Source organism: Aythya marila (assembly GCF_965140915.1).
Source record: "Aythya marila genome assembly, chromosome: 4".
In the NCBI taxonomy this organism is placed as follows: Eukaryota; Metazoa; Chordata; class Aves; order Anseriformes; family Anatidae; genus Aythya; species Aythya marila.
In genome coordinates, this window is record NC_139045.1 from 27,754,642 (window position 1) to 27,775,663 (window position 21,022).

At 38.8% G+C, this 21,022-nt stretch overlaps 1 protein-coding gene across 2 annotated transcripts in view; it reads right to left on the reverse strand.

Annotated features, from left to right (window-relative positions):
* Positions 1-21,022, reverse strand: part of KLHL2 (kelch like family member 2) — a 57,533-nt gene that overhangs the window by 25,776 nt on the left and 10,735 nt on the right. For both annotated transcript variants that reach the window (XM_082758739.1, XM_082758740.1), the window contains one exon: positions 20,106-20,227. In XM_082758739.1, coding sequence (XP_082614865.1) covers positions 20,106-20,227 — 122 coding nt within the window. The remainder of the gene's footprint in view (positions 1-20,105; positions 20,228-21,022) is intronic.

Sequence of the window (21,022 nt, forward strand, 5' to 3'; positions counted from 1 at the left end):
TGCACTGTGTGCGGTTTTGAGTGCCACAACATCACATATAAAACTGTTAGAGAGTGCCAAAAGGAGGGCTACAAAGATAGTGAAAGGTCTTGGAGGGGAAGATGTATGAGGAGCAGCTGAGGTCCCTTTGTTTTTTCAGTCCAGAGCAGAGCAGGCTGAGGGGAGGCCTCATGGCAGCCTGCAGCTCCCTCACGAGGGGAATGGAGGGGCAGGCGCTGAGCTCTGCTCTCTGGGGACAGTGACAAGACCCGAGGGAATGGCATGGAGCTGGGACAGGGAAGTGGTGGAGTCACCATCCCTGGAAGTCTTCAAAAGACGCTTAGATGTAGAGCTTAGGGATATGGTTTAGTGGAGGGCTGTTAGCGTTAGGTTGGAGGTTGGACTCGATGACCTTGAGGTCTCTTCCAACCTAGAAATTCTGTGATTCTGTGAAATAACTCTGACATCAATTCCTGGCTGTGTAAGTGGATTTAGTAGAAAAATATATAGAATAATCAAATCAGTAAAAGAAATAGAAAGATGAAATTTGAGAATGTTATGCAGAAAATAATTTAGTATCTCTATGCATAGTCACACTGAAAAGCTTGCTTACTAATAAAAACAGGAAACAAATGCTACAAGAAAGTCTGTCTTAATTATGTGAAACTTAAGTCAGCCCTTAAATCATGGTAATTGAGTTTGTAAAGTTATAGATTTAAATACATTTTAGCTATCAGATGATGACATATTTTAGTCTATAAATACATGTATGTACATTCCACTAGTAAGAAGGGAAAGACAGACAAGGTGCATCAAATTCAGCCCCATTGAAATTATACATTGAGCTTTAGTTACTAGGCAACAAGAGCTGTGATAACATCCAGCTATTTCCTTTGGTACTACTGAACCCCTCAGCCTGTACAACCACCTGCATTTAAAACAGCTGCACTGCAGGTAGATTCACTCTGCTGAAGGCTACCAAGCTACCGGGGGGCAGGGGGGGAAACACTCCTCTACTCCTCTAAAACATACTAAAAATATATTAAAATTGCAGTATGGATTAAACTCAGCTGTTGCTCACTCTGAAGTAGTAGGTTATAGCTCAGCTTTATTTCCAAAAATAGCCAGTAGGGGGTACCCTAACTTTCCTGTAAAAGTCAAAAATACTTCAATATGCATACTGCTTCGTACTGCAAGAAACACAAGGGGAAAAAAATCCTTTCCAATGGCTTGTTCTATGAAAAAAAAAAATCTTGTCACAGTGGTTGCTTTTATAATCAGAATAACTGAATAGATTATTATTACAGATGGCAAATAAGAAATCATGTATTCTCTTCTTTGCATCAAAGTAGTAGTGATGAATCTTGGAATGACTGCTAGATTTTCTAGAGCATATCATTTAACCCTTATAAGCCTCTGATGACTTTCCTGATCATCTCCTGATTCTCCTTTCTGCAGAAACACTCCTGTTCCCAAGGCTATGTGTACGTGGCACTACAACCACTTTTCCAATTCCACTGAGATAACAAGGACTTTGACCAGGTAGTGTGTGGTATCCTGTGTATTCAAGAGAGATCCACGTAAGGCCCAAAACTTTGGTCCCTATTTTCACTGGAGTATTCAAGTACTTCAAAGTAACTCATCTATGTTATCAACCTGTTTTTGAGGCTGCTGCCCTCTCTTGTGGCCCTTCAGATACCTGCCAGGATTCTGATGAGGGCTGGAGTACACTGATGTTGCCTGCAGCAATTCTCCCTCATCTTTTTCCAGTTCACCCTCATGTGGCTGGATGTACTTACCTCATGTGACCAAAATACAAATCTATTGAGTTCTGAGATGAGGAGCAGCTCTTACAGGCAGGCATCCATCTAGTTATTTGTGACCTATCGATTCAAAAGGAACATATCTACAACAGTCTGGGAGATACAGCAGGGCTTGTGTGACTAGCCAACAAACCTCTACCATGGAAGAAGGCTCAGAGGAGATGGATAAGAGCAATGAGTTCAGCAAAGAATGCAAGGAATGACCGCCCAGTGCTGTTAAGCAAACTGAACTTATCTCAGCACAAGGTGGGGGTAACCTCTGTTTTCAGAGTACAGCTGTACCAGTAGGTCATCAAGTCATGTAAACAGCCTTCCTTGAGATAATTAGTAGAGAGCAATCCCTTTCCCAGCTAGACAGCCCGGCAAAGCAGAGGAAGTATACATGTAACTCATTCCAACTGTAATTATAAAAACTGCATAACCAAAAAAATAAAAGACCTCTGAAGAAAGCAATAGGCTCGAGCTGGCTTTAACCCCCGTATTCCTTCCTAGTGACTGGGGCAACCCGTCATGCTGTGCATGCGCATTAGGGAGACCAGTAATGGGAGTCACATTTGTACAGGGATCTAACTGTATACTGCAGTTGCTATATTGTACTTTTGTTCTGATTTCAGTATGCTGCTGTCTGTCTGCTAAATCAGTAGCACGATTAACCCCTCTCACATGGACTACCTTAAAGAACCTGGTCAGAGTACTGAGCTGTGACAGCCTTCCACACAGCTTTGGCGTGCCTCCACACCAGACAAGGGGGTTTGTCCTGCCTGAAAGCTGCTGGATGACTTATTACAGGCATCTCTTCACAGCATTTCCACTTCACGACATTCAGTGCTACGCTCCACTTCATGCAGCCCCCAGCTCCCAAAGTAACAAGCACAAGTTGGCACTGCTTTACGCAACAGGTGCCTTTAGTATCTGTCCTGCTAGGTGACAATGGAGGAACACTAGCTTACAGGAACAAGTCCAGAGGAAGGGGCCACCAAGACAACCAGGGGACTGGAGCATGTGGTATTACAAAGAGAGGCCACCAAGACGACCAGGGGACTGGAGCATGTGGTATTACAAAGAGAGGTTCTGAATTTGTTTAGCCATAAAGGAGAAGGTGGAGGGGGAGAGCTTATTACTGTCCAGAGCTGTTTAATGGAAGGGCAGAGAAAACAGAGCCAGGCTGTTCTTGAAGTTGCACAGCAATTGCACAAGAAGCAATACACGAGTGAGAAGTTATGAAAGTCTGATTAGAGAAAAGGAGTTAGGCTTTTTGTTTGTTAAGCCACAAGAGTGATTAAGCTCCAGGACAGGTCACCCCAACAAGCTGCAGAATTTCCATCCTTAGAGATACTCAAAATACAGTGGAAAGGTCCCTCTGCAATCTGCTTCAGCTGGACCTGCTTTATAAATAACAAAGTTCAATGCAAAGTGAAATTTAAATTGAATAAAGTTTTTGTTGTTGTTGGTTTTCCTCTCTCTGCTGGTTTAAATCAATTTGATACAATAATTGAGTAATTGGGCTTTTTTTTTTTTTTTTTTACCCAACCCATGCTCTTATCTTTGCATTCACCTTTCCAATAACAGATTATCCTGGCGTGCTGTGCTACCTGCAATAGAAAGATGCTTAAGACAAGATTTTTATCTTACTATTTTGAGATTTCCTGGAATTTCCTGGAGGTGTATTTCATGAATCCTTGCCTAAATTAAAACTGATACCTGACAATGATGCATTTAAAGAATATAATGCAGGTTTTGGGAACAAGATCGTATTCTTTTCACGGCATAAACAAAAAATTTCTCAGAACACTGTTTTGCAAACAAATAAGCCAAAAAAAATCAAACCAGCTTATGACTAGAGAAATGAACAGTGTGCTGTTTAAAAAAGAAAGAAAATATTTTTATAACATGCAGAGGAAAAAACACATCAGTAACATTAGGAAAGAGAATAACCTAGGAAAGCAAATTTTGTGGGGGGTTGGACCCGATGATCTTTCAAGGTCCCTTCCAACCCCTACAGTTCTGTGTGATTCTGTGTGTGAAATGCCTGAGAATCCAATCACAATACAATGCAACATACAAACACTCAAGACAGAGAGTTATATCCTTGTTAATTATAGATATTCCGTATTTCCAGTTCTGACATTAAAATGAAATCAAAGGGCAGCAGTTATGTTAATACAAGTCATAAAACAAATCTTGAGGAGATACAGTAAAATGTAACATGTATTTCTAGGGGTTAAATACCTATTTCAGCTAACTAAATTCCTGAACTTCCTGTTTGTGCCATGGCACAAGGAAGAATGAAATTAAGAGATTGGTCAGAGATCATCAAAATTAGCTGTTTATTATTATTATTCCTATCTCAATGCATCTGTAATATAATTTAAACTGTGGTTTGTAACAAATTAGTTAAATTTCTAGTGAAATAACTCTGTGCTGCATTGAAATTATGCTGCTTATGAGTATGTATATAAAACCACTAAAAGATACAAATATTTTAACACTTGCATCCGTGGGATAAAATGTAGAAGTTCCAATTTTAGGAAATTCAGCTCTGCTAGCATTTTTACAAGGACAAGATGTGCAAGTTAAATGTACTGTTCCAGTGTTAAAATACACACAAATCAGATGCTATACTGGATTTTAAAATGTCCATGAGCTGCAAGTTTAGAACATAATGCCATGCATCTTATAAAATATATCTTTAGAGTCTTTGAGTTTATAGGCTATTGTGCAGTGAAGACTTGGATGTGCAAATTTATCCTTTATCTTAATGAGCCCAATCCAATTAAAAATACAGGTGTGGGTGGCAGTTTTATAGCATCAGAGGAAGGAATCAGACTCTTAATTGAGATACAGTCCTGTTCCTTCACATTCCCTTAGTACTAGCTACATTATTGGCAGAGCACTTTCAGTTGAAAACAAGCAAACAATCAAGATAATGGCGTATTTTGAATGAACGAAATGATCTCTAAAAATACTAAGCAGCTCCTGACTTGGAAAGTAGTGTTAGAGATTAAAATGGAATGTAAAATAAAAGTAACTGCTTTACATACCTGCTATTTAACTAGCATCACTGTCTGTACTTAAGCATCCAAGACAGTTACAACCACATGCAGTTTACAGGAAGTATCTGATTTGCTCCAAAACTGACTTTAGAAGAGAAACCACTTGAGAAGATTAGTCTGAATTAAATACTAATTATTATTTAAAACATTTGTGGGGGGAGGCATTTTGTTTTGTTTTGTTTTGTTTTTTTGAGGGGTGTGGAAGTTTGGGGATGGATCTGGGAGGATGTTCTGGGTTGCAAAGTGCAGACACGATTCACAAACCAAACAAGGTGACGGAAGGGTCACTTTGATCAAGTAATGTACTATAATTAGTGGTGCCTATCTGATCTACAAGGGAGAATCATGCTGTCATGTTTGCCTTGAGGATTTTCCTGCATCACCTTTATCAGAACTGTGCCCAAACCACCACATAAAAACATATTTTGGCTTAAGTCTCAATGCAAGAGATAGTTATGATGGTTATTTTTGTTAACAGTGATGAGCTTAGTCTTTCATATCATCTTCTGTTAAAAGTTTCTCAAAATAGGGTAGCAATATTGTTCCACTTCAAGGGAAAAATTCTTGAACCTAAAATATTTTTAGTTAGAATTTCAGATTTTTCTTTCCCTCAGCCTCAGACCCCACTGACAGATACACTGCGCTTGGTTATAAAGAAAAGATCACTATGACAAACACTAAAAAAAATTCCCTAATTACATACATTTTCTTTTTACATTACAGGCAGACTGATTTGTAACACACAAGGCTTGTTCTCCTATCATAACTGAATATTTGCCAGCAACCTTGAAAGAGGAATCAAAACACCATTTCCAAACGCTAAAAAGCCTGGAAATAAACAGCAATGTAACTGGGATAGTAGATTATGAGCCTTTGCTTTCTCTATCTTCTCATTTTCTGGTACAGAAGATGTATCCATACCACTGATTTTTGTATTAATAGAAAACTAGGAAACTAAGACCAACAGAAATAGCACCAAGTAAAAATACTGTGCATGCATGGTGCTTATCTTTAGTACAAAAACTGAGACAAGAATAACATCTAATGTGCAATAAATGGCCCTTTCAGTAGATTCAAAAGATATTTGATTGCACTGAACTTTAAGCATTAGTTATATTTTTATATTTCGAGAACATCTTTTACTCATCATTTAGTTTCTTACAGCAGACTGTATTTATAATCTTCTAGAAATGTCACAGGGGAATACCTTCTCAAAAAGGAGTGTTTCAGTGACAAAATTCATAATCACTAATCTGGATGTTGTGCTTTTAAGATTCATGTATTTAGGGGACAGAATTCTCCAAGCAAATGACATCTCTAGCCTCCCATGCAAACTTTTTTTTTTTTTATATGAAGTTTTAATGCATGATTTTCATGATTTAAAGCATAATTAATTTCCAAAAACCCAAACATTTTCAAGAAAGTCTTTATTCCTGCCTCCACAGATTTCATCTTACATGTAGTAAGGCACTGTTGAACACACGTGCAAGTGAGAGAGGTCAAACATGCACTCTCTTCTGTAACTGGTTTCATTTACTCATAATAAGCACCTTGCATTTTGCATGGAGGTAAATGGGAACACATGCTTTCATTTGCATAGAACGCATTAAAGAATGAGCAATTGCCCTCTACTCTTCAAGTTGTCCAGGGCTGTCTTTCAAGTTTTGCAGCAGGTAGCTTTATTGTCATCATTGGAAATAGATACACAGGTGCCTATAGCAAAGGTCAGAGCTGAGATGAAAGAAGCTGCTTTCATTCAATGCAGCATAGAAGAACCTAACACAGCCTAGGAACATGATGATTTTGAAGATCATAGACACAGAGAAGTTGCACAAGCTGTTCTAAGAAAACAGTTTACATACAGAAGTTCTTATTCATTAATACCTAGTTAAAGGGCAACCACATTAGAGAGGCAGAATGAAGGCACCAAGTTCAAGAATCAGAAAACTTGTGATCTTGGTCCTGACTACTTCTGACCTACCTGGTTATCACATCTGTTTCCCTTCCACTCTGCAATACCCCTCACCTTTCTTCTTTTGGGCTACAGCAAACTTACAGATTGTTGCTATAATACTTGTTATAACAGAATCCCGATTCTAGCTGCCCATAAAACAAAGCTAAAATGTTTTTCAGGCTAACCTAAAACTTCACAATTTTGCAGCTAAATGGATGTTCAAATGATGGATAAAATTCCTGTCTTAAAAAGAAAAAGCAAGGTATCCCTCCCAAGTCTACTGCTTGAAAACATTATATATATATATATATATTTATATATATATATATAAACTCTCTAAGTTTCCTTCTGCATGCTCTTCCATTTGCATGTTCTTCCCACCCTACTTAAGACATTTTTAGAACACTAACATCTTTCTGGTGCAGAAGCTGAGCACTTTCATTCAGTTCCAAGCCCAATCTTACATCATGTTAACACAGAAAATACAGGGATAACTATATATTAGACCAAACAATAGTCCATTCATCCCAGATAAACTACGAACATCCATCTTCATCCACCATCTGAGCAAGGTGCATGAAACCCCACAGGCTGAAGTAAATCAGCAACAACAAAGAACATTTCCTTGAAACATAAGGAATAGCTTGTTCTTGAAGCACAAGGATACATCTCATCTTTTAGAACATTTTAAAGCCAGTATTTCTTGTTAAAGCCAAACTTCACTTGAGAAAAAACGGCAGCATTCAGTGCTTCCAGGAAAATAAACATAAGTGCTTCAATGGGACAAGAGCCTGGTTTTCCAAATTTGTAAGAACACAGTAAGAGATTGTGGTGGTGACTACAGTTCTTGGTGGTGTGTCAGGCACACAGGCTTCTTTTAAGATGAGGGGAGGAAGAGAAGATAAAGAGGAACAAATCGCAAAAATTTGTCCTTGTAACAATTTTTGTCTACCCCTGCCAAAGCAGTCAGGGATCTCACCCAGTCTCAGCTGCACAGGAAGCGAGTTTGGCAGCTGCCTCAAGACAGAACCTGTTATGTACTCCCTGCCTTCCCTGATACGTGGCTAAACCCAATATTAACGGGGCTGGAAAGCAGCACCATGCTGCTTTCCATCATCACTTCCCATCCCTTCCTCCCTCTCCTCTTTTTCCTTCCGAGGAAAAATGGAAGAGGAAACCTAGGAGGAAGGAGCGTAGAGCAGGTGAACCCAATGCAGAAGCAGACCTGCTATGCTCTCACCTAATTACACAAGGAAACTTCACCGATGAAAACACCAGCTTTGAAATACTATCAAATGGTAACCCAAGGTCCACAGGTAAGGTACATTATTTCCAAACCGACCAGTAGAGCCAGAAAACCACACCGCTCACATTCTGCATCTTAAGCAGCTCCTCTCGTATGCATTTTGCAGCAACAGGCTCCATCCATTAACCACCCGTTGTTTAAGCATGCCAAGTAATAATACGTTAAGCACGTTAAATAACAACAACACGTATACACACAAATGCTTTTGTGCATTCCTTGCTAGGTATGCTAAAGAAAAACTTGTTGCCTTTCAGCATAAGTAAGTAACTCATCCTTTTACCATTAAAAAGGATGAAGTGGAATCTTTGAAACAGATTTTGGAGGAAAAATACTGAGTCGTCCTTTAGTCATCTCACAGTCACACTAAAAAAGGCCCGAATTCTCTTCCTCTCCTAAATGATAGCTTTTCCGTGCCTTTAACAGCTTTTTAAGCCTAATGTGTTATTTCTGTCATATGTCAGACCATCCAGCAAAACATTACAGGTGAGAACACTGATTTATACGATGCACACAAGCTGCTACACCACTTTGTAAGCTTCTTTTTAAAGCCACTATTTCACAACGAGCAGAAGCTTTTCTGAAGTGGCTAGAGTATGCTGGTCTATTCCGGGAAAAGTTGTCAATGTAGAATACAGCAACATGTAGAAGTAATTCAAACTTCTCTTTCCATGCATTACCTTACACCTTCCAACATTTAATTTGGTCTGCCATCATGCTAGTCCAACATCTAGCTGAGCTAGAAAGAAGTGAAATCTGTTTTTGTCTGGTCTTGGAATATCTTTAAACCAGTTTATCATCTGCATCTTTTGCCTCTCTTAAAAAACAATTAAAAATCTATCCTTCTGTGGACACAATACAACCATTTTGATACAGTAAAAACCTAGTATTTATTCCTATCTCCTCCTGTGCTCCCTAGGGATTTTTGATCTATTTATTGCTCATCACATGACAATTTAGGAGGGACTACAACTAACCTGACTTTCAGATGCCTTTGAAGCAGTTATTTCAGGACCAGTCAAAGAACTCAAACCTCACAGGAGGTTTATAGGAGCTATGCACAACTCGGAATTTGAAAACACACATAGTTTGAAATTCCTTCATGTTACCTGACATTAAGCAAAAAAACACCTTGTAGTCCCTCTAATACTCGGGATCACTAGTGGCATTGTACTGATTTACTAAGACATGAACTGAAACTGTAATGAATAGCCAGCTAGAAAATAAAACATTTCTATGCAATCTCAGCCACCTCACTTTAGAGATTTTTCCTTATGGGTATGGCAAGAATTTTTTTTAGGTGTCTGTAAAATTATTTTTGTCCTAGTGACCTGATGTTCTTACTCATTTGCTTCATTCCCCACCTTCTGACCCATTCTCTCAACCTATCCTTGATCTGTAAGAGCATGCACCTTGCACAGTCCACTGGCATAACTGGGACTTTCTACCTTAATTAGTTCTTGGCACCTTGCTCATGCATGGCCCTGGCAGCCTACACACTTTCTAAATCACTCATTAAAGAAACAATATGCAGGAAATGAACAGCTGTTCTATTTAGAGCTGCAGTGCTGAGTAAAAGTGTTTTATTATTTTTATAATTTAAATAAAACATTCCTGTTTAAATCCCTCAGTAACTTCCCCTTCACCTCCCACAGGAATCAGAATCACATGCTTCTCAAAAACAGGATTACAGATCAGTATCTGCTCTATCATGTACTCCCTGTCTCAACCCCACTTCTGTCTCACCTCATCACCTCCTCCATGAGTTTCTGATTCATTCCTTGAATCCTACTTAGACCTTTCTGACAAAGCCAAGCTACAAGCCTCCTCATCTTCTCTGCCCAAAAATCTCTTTTCCAAATAAGCAGAAACAGGTGTTTTTTTTTCCCTGACCCTCAAAACACCTTCTGAAGAGAACAAAGATTTCAAGATAGGGAAACTCTGTGATTCAGCCAGTAAAATTGAAATAAGATTAAGATTTAAGATTCACCTTTATCTCTTGTGCTACATCTCAGTTCTGTTTGTCCCTTATGCGTTTCTTTTTCACAGCTACAAACTGTGATAAGACAGCTCTGATTTCCATCCAGGTTTCTCTTCATTCTTCTAAGGCTCATTCCCTTCTACCCACCCAATCTTCTTTATGAACAAAGTTCTGGGATCTCCCATTCAGCCAGATAATAGGAAAAAGAAAATGTTATAAAAAGATTCATTGGCTGGAGAATGCCAGCAAGATGTGAATAAAGCATTACTTAGAGAACAGAGAAATAGCAGAGGTATCTAGAGGAAATAAAGGTCAGAGATGTAAAAACATGAATATCTGAGGGAACAGCAGATGTCATACCAGTATAACACCTGCTTTTCCTGGTTCTCATGCTCCTGTCATCATTTATTTCTGTCTTAACCAAAGTTAAATCTGTACAGAAACAGCAGTTGCCTTCTCTACAAATTCCCTTTGCTCCTTCCCTCCTGGAACTTCAGCCTGTCATCCATAACTAATGAAACAAGGAGAGGGAACAGCAAAGAATGTTATCAATAAACGAAGAAGCAGGAATTATGAGCTGGGGGTGGGGGGGAGCACTTGTTGCACAAACTGGAATGTGGGAAGGTCTTCTCTAGGTCCAGCACCACAGTGCAGGAAGTGTTTGTTGCACAGTCGTGTACAGGAGACTTTGAGGGAATACAGTCCAACTGACGACAGAAGTGAGGAAAAGAAAGGGATCGAGGTGGTTTTGGAAAGAACAAATGAGACCCCCACTCATATGGGGCACGTAGGGAAAGCAAGGATCCTGGGCCAGGTACTAGATAGACCAAGTACCTTAGCACAGTTACTGGAGGGATGCACACACCTGTGAAGTTGTGTCCAAGGCTAGGGCTGCAGGCCTTGAGGCTCATGTGCCCAGGTGCCAGCACTTGGAAAGAGCCAGGATCCACCAGGGACAGCTACACTGAGTGTGTAAGCCAGCTGAGGGGTAAGGGTGCGTTTGTGTACACGTATATATGTGCCACTAACAGACCTTCACCCTTCGTCAGCCAAAGTTCTCCGTGGGTGAAGCTTTTGGTGCTGCCCGTGCTCGTGTGAATGCAAAATATTTCTGCCTGCATTCATTTCTGCAGTTGGCCACGCAGTATAGAAGTATGTCTGTATCAAAAAGACATGCTCAGCCTCCCTGCTGAGGGAGGCTTGACCCTGGGGACATGGAGGTGCAGCAGCCTTACTACCAGATTCAGCAGGCCCCAATACCTTCCTATTGCGAAGTACACAGTGTGCTATCCATCCTCCCATCACGTCACCAAGGGGAAAAAAAAGGAAATGTTTTAGCGGGACATCAAACATTTATCAGCATGGTGTGTGGCTCTGGGGCATACCTTCAGCCAAACCAAACACACCAGTTTTGCACTCTTAGAAAATAAAAAAAAAAAAAAAAACATAGGAAGGAGAGTGACAATATGTATACTGCAGAATAGATAGGGTTTATATAATAAATGAATACTGTGCACGAGAAACCAGGCAGCTTCTACTCTACACATACATAATAGTTAAAACCACAAAAGATATGCTATGGGAAAAAAAAATGTAGTCAAAACATACTATTCAGTACACATTTAAAAACTGACATAGAACAAAATATTAAGGTTCCCCACAAAGCTGTTTGCTCAGTATTTTACTCAGCACAAGACCACAGCTCTTTTATGCAGAGCTTACTCACTTAGAGCACAAATTAATGAAGCTTTTATTGGTAATAAGATACACCTGTAGAAAGATCACCATTCTCCTTTCCCTTCCCTCCTACACGCACTTTCTTGAAACATAGCCACATATGAGCAAGTGAAGAATGCATGGTAGGATTTTTTCACTGCAAAAATTAGCTCTTTTACTGCTGCCTAACTTGTGTTACAATACGTACAAACTCCAGAAATGTGCCTGTCCCTCCTCCAGCTAAGCCACATACTAGTTTTGCCTCCATATTATTAAAATCCTCAAAGCTTTTGTCACAAATACAAACAAAATGGGTCAAAAGAGGTAACCAGACAACTGCTTGAGGCATAACATCTAAAGTATGTATAAAAGCAAAATACAATGGTGCTGGTACACTTCTGAGACGGCCAAGACATTTAAAGAGGCATACTGTCAAGTCCAACATTAAATTCTTGCCCACTAAAATTTAAGGTTTCTATTAATAGATTTTGTAATGAAACTCATCACGTGGTTGGATCTAAATGCCTCTGTGCAGTGTAAGCTATCCCCTAATGTTATTAGAACTCTGCAGGCATAAAATAATAAAAATGAAAGTCTAGATTGTTACATAAAGAGAGGTTTCAATCCACTTCAAGATTAAGTGATTTTATAATTCAGTTTTAATCATGAAGTCATTAATTTTATAAAATATTTTAACTTGAACCACTTTGGTTACAACATTTTCTAAATTGCAAGAATTTCCAGAATTTAGTAGCAATACCATCACAGCCATGATAGTCAGAAAGACCAAAAGCCTGTTTATTTTTAAAGCTCTGTAAAATGATCCTATAAAGAATTCTATCTCTTCCTAAAGCTTCAATACTACTTGTGTCAAGTTCACCAACAAATAATATCTTTTGATACTCAATAGCTCTATTACATAAAACTCCATTTAAAAGAAAAATACTTTCAAGAATCAGTGGAGTTGCCTGCAACCACAAGAAAAAAAAAAGGGGGGGGAGCTTATTTATGGACAGAAAGCTCTAAGTCACCATTGAGGGAGTGTAAAAATGATGGTAAACTGAAATATCATGAGGAACAGCATAAAAAAGGTTTCAGGATCAAGTCAAGCCCAGCAAACACCCACTGGTGCAAGCTACGGAACCTGAGGGAGCTGAGGATCACAACTAGCTTTGCAATCCACTCAGAACCAAGCAGGATTGCAACCCATCACATCAAGGTTCAGTAGTTAGCACCTAGCCATTCATATTGCGTTGGTGGGATACAGGGGGAGGAGGGCTGGTTTCAAACATTTTACACAAATTATCACCTAAAAGATTGTTAAAGGAACACTAAAGATGTCTCATCATTCAAGAAGTTGAAAGAACCAGTCTAGATACCTTCTCCCTCTGTCCTTAAGATCTCAATATGTGCTGCTGTCCTTCAGCCTTCCCTTTTTCTTTCTTCCCAAAATGTTCTCCCAAGGGCAAAGCCCAAGAACTTGATGAAAGGAACAAGCAGTAAAGCTGGGTGACTCTGCACTCTAGGACACAACAGTCTTCAAATACCTGGGTGCTATTAAGAGAAATGTTTGGTATTGGCATTTCTGAAGTTTAGCCCTGATTCTAAGTTGATGGTCCAGTAGCTGAAGCAGTAGTTACAGACAACGGTGTTAATCGCACATATCTGACAGAGATATTTCATCTAAAAACAAAAATAACGCAACTCACAATTTAGTCAGAGCATTAACGCTTATGCTTGATGAGACGTGGTGTGCCTGCACCTCATTTATAAAAGCTGTATCTTGGAAAAAAATATCTCCTACCTACAGGAACTAACAGAAGAAGGGCCCAGGTATATGATTTAACACTTGGCCCTTCACGTTAGCTAAAATTTTCCACATGTACTTGCTGCAGGGGTGGGTTGCAACATTCAGGATGATTATCACATCTTTAACAGGTTAAAATATTAGAACAATATTTCATTTGTGCCAATTTGGGGCACCAGAGCACAGTACAAAAGACCACTTTTGTTTGGGTGGTGATGACAAGCCACACAGTGTGACAATTCCACATTTCATGTTATTTAACCATACATGGACGTAAAAAAACATTTTAGAGCAACACTATCAATTGTCATCAGCCAAATCTGTCCAAAATGTTATGTTTACAGCACATTCAATATCACTTCAGAAAAATAAACCTATATGAACAGCTTGAAAAATGGCTGTATAGTCTTAATGAACATTTGGCCTAACAGTCTGTCTAAAAAACTGTGTGCTGAGAGTTACTGTCAAGTCAAATCCCCAGCATAGGAAACACCAATTGACAGATTTCAGCTCAAAAGATGTTGCCAATGATACTTTACATTACAGTCAGAGATATTTCTATAAAAAAAAAAAAAAAAAATCTAATGTAACTACTGACAAAGAAATCAGTGTGATACTGCTTCACCTTTTCTGTTGCTATTTCAGGAGGGCATGAGAAACAGATTACTGTAAATGCACTCACTACACAAAATGTGTTCTTTACAAGGAAAAAAATCACTGTTTTATTCAATAGCAATAGTATTTTCTGACCAATAACTTCATTCTCATTTACAAGCACGCCAAACTTAGCAACAAGCCTCTTCAGAAAAGCCCTGCTGGCTCAGAAAGATGCTCGTGTGGCCCAGGATGCTGCTTCCAACAGCAGCAGCTAAACAAGAAGAATACACAGCCACAGGTTTGGCTGTGCTCTGTTCTCATCACAAAACATTCAAGTGGCATTGCTAGAAATGCTTTGGAAGCTAAACCAAGATCAAAAAGTTGATCAAAAAGGTACTGTGGAGAGAGACGTGATGGCACTGTCTTAAAAGATACATCTACTTGTATTCAATTGATAAATAATATAGCCAAGACTTCGAGGGGAAGTCCAAGTATTGCCTGAAGAATAATTTCGAAATGCTGTCACCAAGTAATTGTGGTCACCAAACAGAGGCAAATTGAGGTAAACAGAAAGCCTTTATCAACAGCCAGCCTGCAAACCTAGGCGATACCAAATTTAACCTGTGGTACAACAGTTTTATTAAGTTACACGCATCTGTTAGAAGACTGACTGTTTCGAGCCAGGAAATTTGCTATCATTACCCACACTGTCATCACCAAGCCGCACTATCTAGTGTATAACACTCTATTTGAAAACCATTCAGAGATTGCTGTTAATTCAGGATAAGCTTATCTTCAGCAGTACCACATTTCAGTGGTGTGCCTGACTGGGGAGGTGTTGGACCTATATAAATTGTTGGTCTTGGTGACATTCAGAGTGTTAATCACGACCTGTAGGGATTCACTTACAGCATGATCATCAAGATCACAATAATTCCCCTCCTTGCCTTTCTTAGGCTCCTAAACCAACTGCAGCATTTTTTTCCAGGCAACTCTTTCATAGGCTCTCTAAAGGAGAACAGCCAAGTTCCTGTGGAAGCAGTTTCAGCATTCCCTTGGCTCAAAGCAGTTACCATCACACGCATTTATATATATATAACTATATGTATGGCAATATATTTAAAACAGAACCTACCTTATGATAAGATTGAATGAAAGCTTCACAGCATTCAGTTCGGTAGAATGAATATTTCTTTTATCTCTCCCACCCACTTACACAGCAGCAGGCACACTTCCAGGACACAGAATGCATGTCTCTGTTCAAGCACCTAAATGAACTCTCTCCTCTTACGATGCCCAGTCATGAGTTTGTAAAGGACAGGCAGCCTTCAGTTCTAGAAAGGAAAAGTTTACCTCACCTAAACTGGAAAATCTGCTACTTTCAAAAGAAAACTGAATATAACCCTTTGGAAGGTAATGGGCATCCATTCATCTAATATGGGAAATGAGATGCTCCTCAGTATTCAAAGGGTATAATTTAATGGCAGGCTTTAGAAACTCTTCAAAAACATTCAAAGTTGGGTATCTAAAACAACTCTAATTTCAAGAAACATGCAGCATGTGTTTTATGCTCTAACATCACAATGCTGCTAACTTACAAAAAGACTGCTAGTTTAATCACCAGTTTGTATACACGGTATCTCGTTTGAGGATAAAGCTTGGTAAGCATCAAAATATACCCAGAAGTATTTTGACTCTGAGCTCAAATACAGAGACAGTCCTGCTCTGAAGCCCACTGGAATTTCAACTATACTAATTTGATCGGTAAGCACCCAAAGACTAGCAAATACAAAGTAGAGTAACACGAGTCTTACAAACTCTCTTATATTAAATCATTTTATATTTTGTTGAAGGTAGAACCACAAACAGCTGCTGTTGTGTAACTGATGTGCCATAATTTGTTGAACTGGTAATCCCATTGTGATTACATTGCCCAGAGAAGCTGTGGATGCCCCATCCCTGGAGGTGCTCAAGGCTAGGCTAGATGGGGCTTTGTGCAGCCTGGTCTGGTGGGAGGGGTCCCTGCCCATAGCTGGGGATTGGAACTGGATGGGCTTCAAGGTCCCTTCCAACCCAAGCCATTCTACGATCCTGAGCCCCCCTTTTGAATTAAAATCCAAAAAACTGGTGTATCTGTCCCTTAGTGGAAAGGGTACTGAAGGAGGGAATCCAAAACCATCAAAAAAAAACAGGTTTAAGGAAAAACACAATTTTGTGGGCCATTTGGATATTCTGGTAATTCTGGTAATACAGCAGTTTCAGAAGAAATGGTTAGTCCTGAAACAGAGATCATTTTTGCATGTCCAACCCACATAAAACTGTAGGTGATGCATCACAAACAGATCACTTCTAAATATAAAAATTTATTCTCAGTATTTTGACCCTGAGTTATCCTAATGTTCAGACGAACAAACAAGGAATGTAACACACTGCACAAAATTTTATTTTTGCCTTTCAGTCAGTACCCAGTAAAGATTAGGCACGGTAAAAGTAGTACTGTCCTTAGAGCACCTCAAGTGAAGTATGCTGGAAATTCTCATCACCATGCCCTAGGACACAATATGAAGGGACACATGCCTTATGCTTCAGATGGCAATCTGTGCACAAGCAGTTGAGAGTTATAAAGGAAACATACATCTATACTGTGTGTTCATGTATTGGCAATATATATTATTCAGGAAGATGTAATATGCAGGAATTTCTTCTTATGTTCCTGCCCTGATATATTTGTGCTCGGCTTACCCTAGGTGTAAGGCTGACTAAAGACATGCTGAAATGCATAGTGTGGGAGAGTTACTCATGCATGAGCTTCTTATAGTAACTAACTCCCCCACGTTGTGCACTGCATGTAGTTAGTACCTATATGGGAATTGAAAAAATTTCATGTGCAAGAAAGTAGATTTGCCTTCTGAAAACATTAAGTTTTATGATCCCTTCTTAAAACATGAGTATGTGCTACAGCATCAGGTCTGACAGTTAATGCCATTTCTGGGAAAAAAAGGAGAACAGAGTTGAGTATGTAAGAAAATGTGACATAATAAGTAAAAATGACAGAAACACTGGTATAGCATTATGCTAAGTGAGTGCCATTACTGAGGAACGATAAAATAAGTAACTTTAAATGAAGGACAAATCCTAGAATAAAATGGAGAACATACATCTTCTTCATATACCAGCTGTCTAACTGTTGGGGGTGTGGGGAAAACTGATTGACACTGAACTAAGAACTGCAGAAAAGAACAACTGTTTTCTTCTACATTTAACTTATGTCGGAAATAATAACCAGTGCTGAGGGCCTCCTCCAGTTTGATGCAGTAAGTGAATACATTTTTCTCCTCAGTCACTGATTACACCTGACTTTTCTAGGTCCTTCTTGCTCAAAAACATACAAGTGAGAACAAAACAGTGGGGAACAAAAAGAAGGGTTCTTACTTCGAAGTTTGAAAGAAGCGTTAAGGGACAACTCTCCTGTTCATGTCTAAATCAAGTAAGGTATTAATGAAAGAAGCTTCTCATTACTCGGCTGTTGACAAAGACCAGTGAGATTGGCTACCACTAAATATTCATAAATACACAGTGTAACTGTTTTAGTGCCAAATTCTGCTTAGCAATTCTGCATCACTTAGATGTGAAGTGTTCACACCCTTTTCAAACATCACCTATTAGAAATGAATTCAACACTAATTCTTACTACGTGTAACCCGAAAAGGCAGAGTAACACACTTGAAATCCCATGAAGGATATCAGAATGAGAATCATAAGCTGCTACCTCTAAGCTGAAGCCCCAGTCAAGCACATTAGCAAAAATACAAAGTGAGGCATGGCATCTTAGGCTATCATGGAACTATATTTTCAACAAAATAAATTCTGAACCAATACCTTCAAGCAATACATTTAGAAACAAAATTGAGCACTAAAGCATGTAACATGTTTATGGAGAGAATACAACTTCAAGTGAAGCCTGCGAGCCTGTGCTAGGATTCAAAGTTTTCAGAAATTCACAGTTTTCCCACCTTGACTTTCAAACTTGAGGAAAAAGACTTGCTTCAGTGTATTGGTGTTTTGCCATTGTGTTTGTTCCTGCCATAATGCAAATAAACAGTACATGCTAGCACTAATAAAACAAAGATGATGAAGGTGACACAGGAAGTTTTACATTCATTACAATATTACAAGTATATTTGATACCAACATTAAAACGCAACTATATTGCCATAAATCCAAATTCACTTAAAAGCTTGACTGTCTTCCCAGTACTTAAGTAACCACAAACTTGTAATATCCCTCACCGCACCATATTATTTATTTTACCAACCTCAAAATCATTATTTATCTTCAAGGAGCAGATAATCTGAAGCTATGAAAATAAAAGCCATATCAGACTTACGAGTTTTAAACCAGGAGGTTTCTGGTCTTGAATGGGTCTTGTATGAGAAAGAAAGAGAATGCTGGCTTTTATTCCCCATGAACAAAGAAGAGCTATCATTGACAGTATCAGGTTAAACTGCCTCCTCCTAAGCAATACCTACAGCCAGAACACAGTAGGTTGCCTCTGAAATGCAGTGTGATGTTACACACCAGAAGTACCAGATTACGGCCATTAAGATGTGCCAGCAAGACAGAATATTCTGCTTTAAGGATAAAAAGCCAGCAAGATCAAGCCCAGAAGATCTACTCAGCAACCTCTGACACCTTTGGATCTCGCTCAGGGTAAAATAGGTTTGTACAAACACTGGATGGGCAAGACACAGCATAATTTCAGAAAGATTTTTCACTACATATAGCCATCATCAGATCAAAAGTAAACAGTTCTTTAAGAAGGTAACAAGTTAACCTTATGGTATGATCGAATACTTAGAAGGCTTAGGAGTAGGATATTTTGAGTTAGTAGTATGAAATCCCATTTCTATGTCTTCAGTCAAGCACAGGTATAACTAGCAGTGACTCCATCTGCTTCGGCAGCCAAGAAGCTATTTATTTCAGCCTAATGCCCACTAAAAAACAGTAATTTCAGAATGCACAATCACAATAGAAGTTTTCAATGGCAAATATAGCAACATTATTCATGCCCTGCAAGAGCAACAAAATGACTGCTAGCATTGAACAGAAGCAGAAACACGGGCATAGAAGCAACAAGAAAAACAGAAAAATTAAGTATGTCACCTGTTATGTAACTACTTTTAAACTTACCAAAAAATCTAAGCTGAATCTCAGAAGGTAGTGGAAGTAAAATCTACCTTGTCTTCAGGATCTGTGGTTAGAAAACATAAGCTCTGTTTTTCTAAGCTTATGTTTGTTCAATTCTAATTGAAGTTTTAGCTTTTGGCACAGCTGAATAGAAAAACTGATTAGCTCTACTTGTGTGGGATGGGCAAAAGCCTTCATGCTAGATATTGGTTGATTTAAAAAAATAATCAGAACAAGCTAAAAATTCCTGCATGACAGGCCATTGGCAAGGTACAGGATTGAGCAGGAAAGAATAATTTATTCTGAAGGCTAGCCAAAAAAAAATCTGACAAACGGAACACTAATTGGACTACATGTTTTACATTTAAGAACAAATCTACCTCTGTTTATGTAAACCACACTAAAGTATCAGAGAGAGGCTGGTACAGAGGTGGCTGACAGCATTAATTTTTAGGCTGAGTAGACCATCTATATTATTGTATTACATGAGGTTTGGTTGTTAAGCCCATTAAAGTCAACAGACTTCATTTATTTCAATGGTCTTTCAATGTGAACCAGAATTTAAACAGTACGACTTTATAGGCACAGGGTCTGAAAAACTTCTGGTTTGCAGAAGAGATTTCCCTCAGAGTTGAACCACACTGGCAAACTAAATGATTCTGTGGATTACACCTCTGTGGTTGTAGAAAATATACTCACTCTTACCTGCACGTTTTCTTCTGTAACTTGGATTTCAGCAGTGTAAATATAATCAATAAGCATCCTGAGGGTCCAACCATCAACTTCCTTTATTCGAACTCTCTTTGCTCGGCTTTCACTCATCTCACCTACAAATACAGTTTGGTAGTCAAACAAATTAGGTAGAAACACAGGTCAAATTTAATAGCTTAATAGTAATTACTCCTGCCTACAACAGAAATGCTTGTGTATCATCAGTTGTAACAATAAAGCAACTTTAAGAATTCAATTTTCCCTCCCTTCCTCTCTCCAAAGAGAAACGAAGTCTGCTGTTACCATCACGTGAATGCTACCTGGGTTAAGGCTTTTACTACTGCTAACCTATTTTTACCAGTATACAATATCAGTAAAATGTTGTTTTCAAACCTAAGTAAGACCCTTCGATTCAAACACATACAAAAACATTTTGCTGGCAAAGCAATCCATTATATACACTTGCTTTATTAACTTCTTAATTGAAGGAGCATACCAAATGCAGTCTGGGGTCATTTTACTTAAAAAAGAAAAATTCTATCCCCACAGAAAAATTAACATACGTACTTGGGTTGCCTACTTATTATTCCTTCTGCTATAGATCTGATTTAAGAATTAAAACTCAAACTAAGATAAAATGGAAAGCAAGGGAAAACTTGTTAGATCTTGTTTTGTGGAGGCTGACATGCTGGCTGTATGCCATTGCTGATCTTCATAGAAAGTCCTGCAAATAGCTTCCACCTTCTAAAATATGATGTTTCTCAAAATGCAACATTTTGTTTGCATCCAAAGTAATTGCCTAAGGATACATTTTGAAGAAAGGACTATACCTTCTCTGTGGGTACCAACCACACATCTGGGCATCTCAGACCTTTAACCCTTTATTGCACCAAATTGCACTGAGAAGTGAA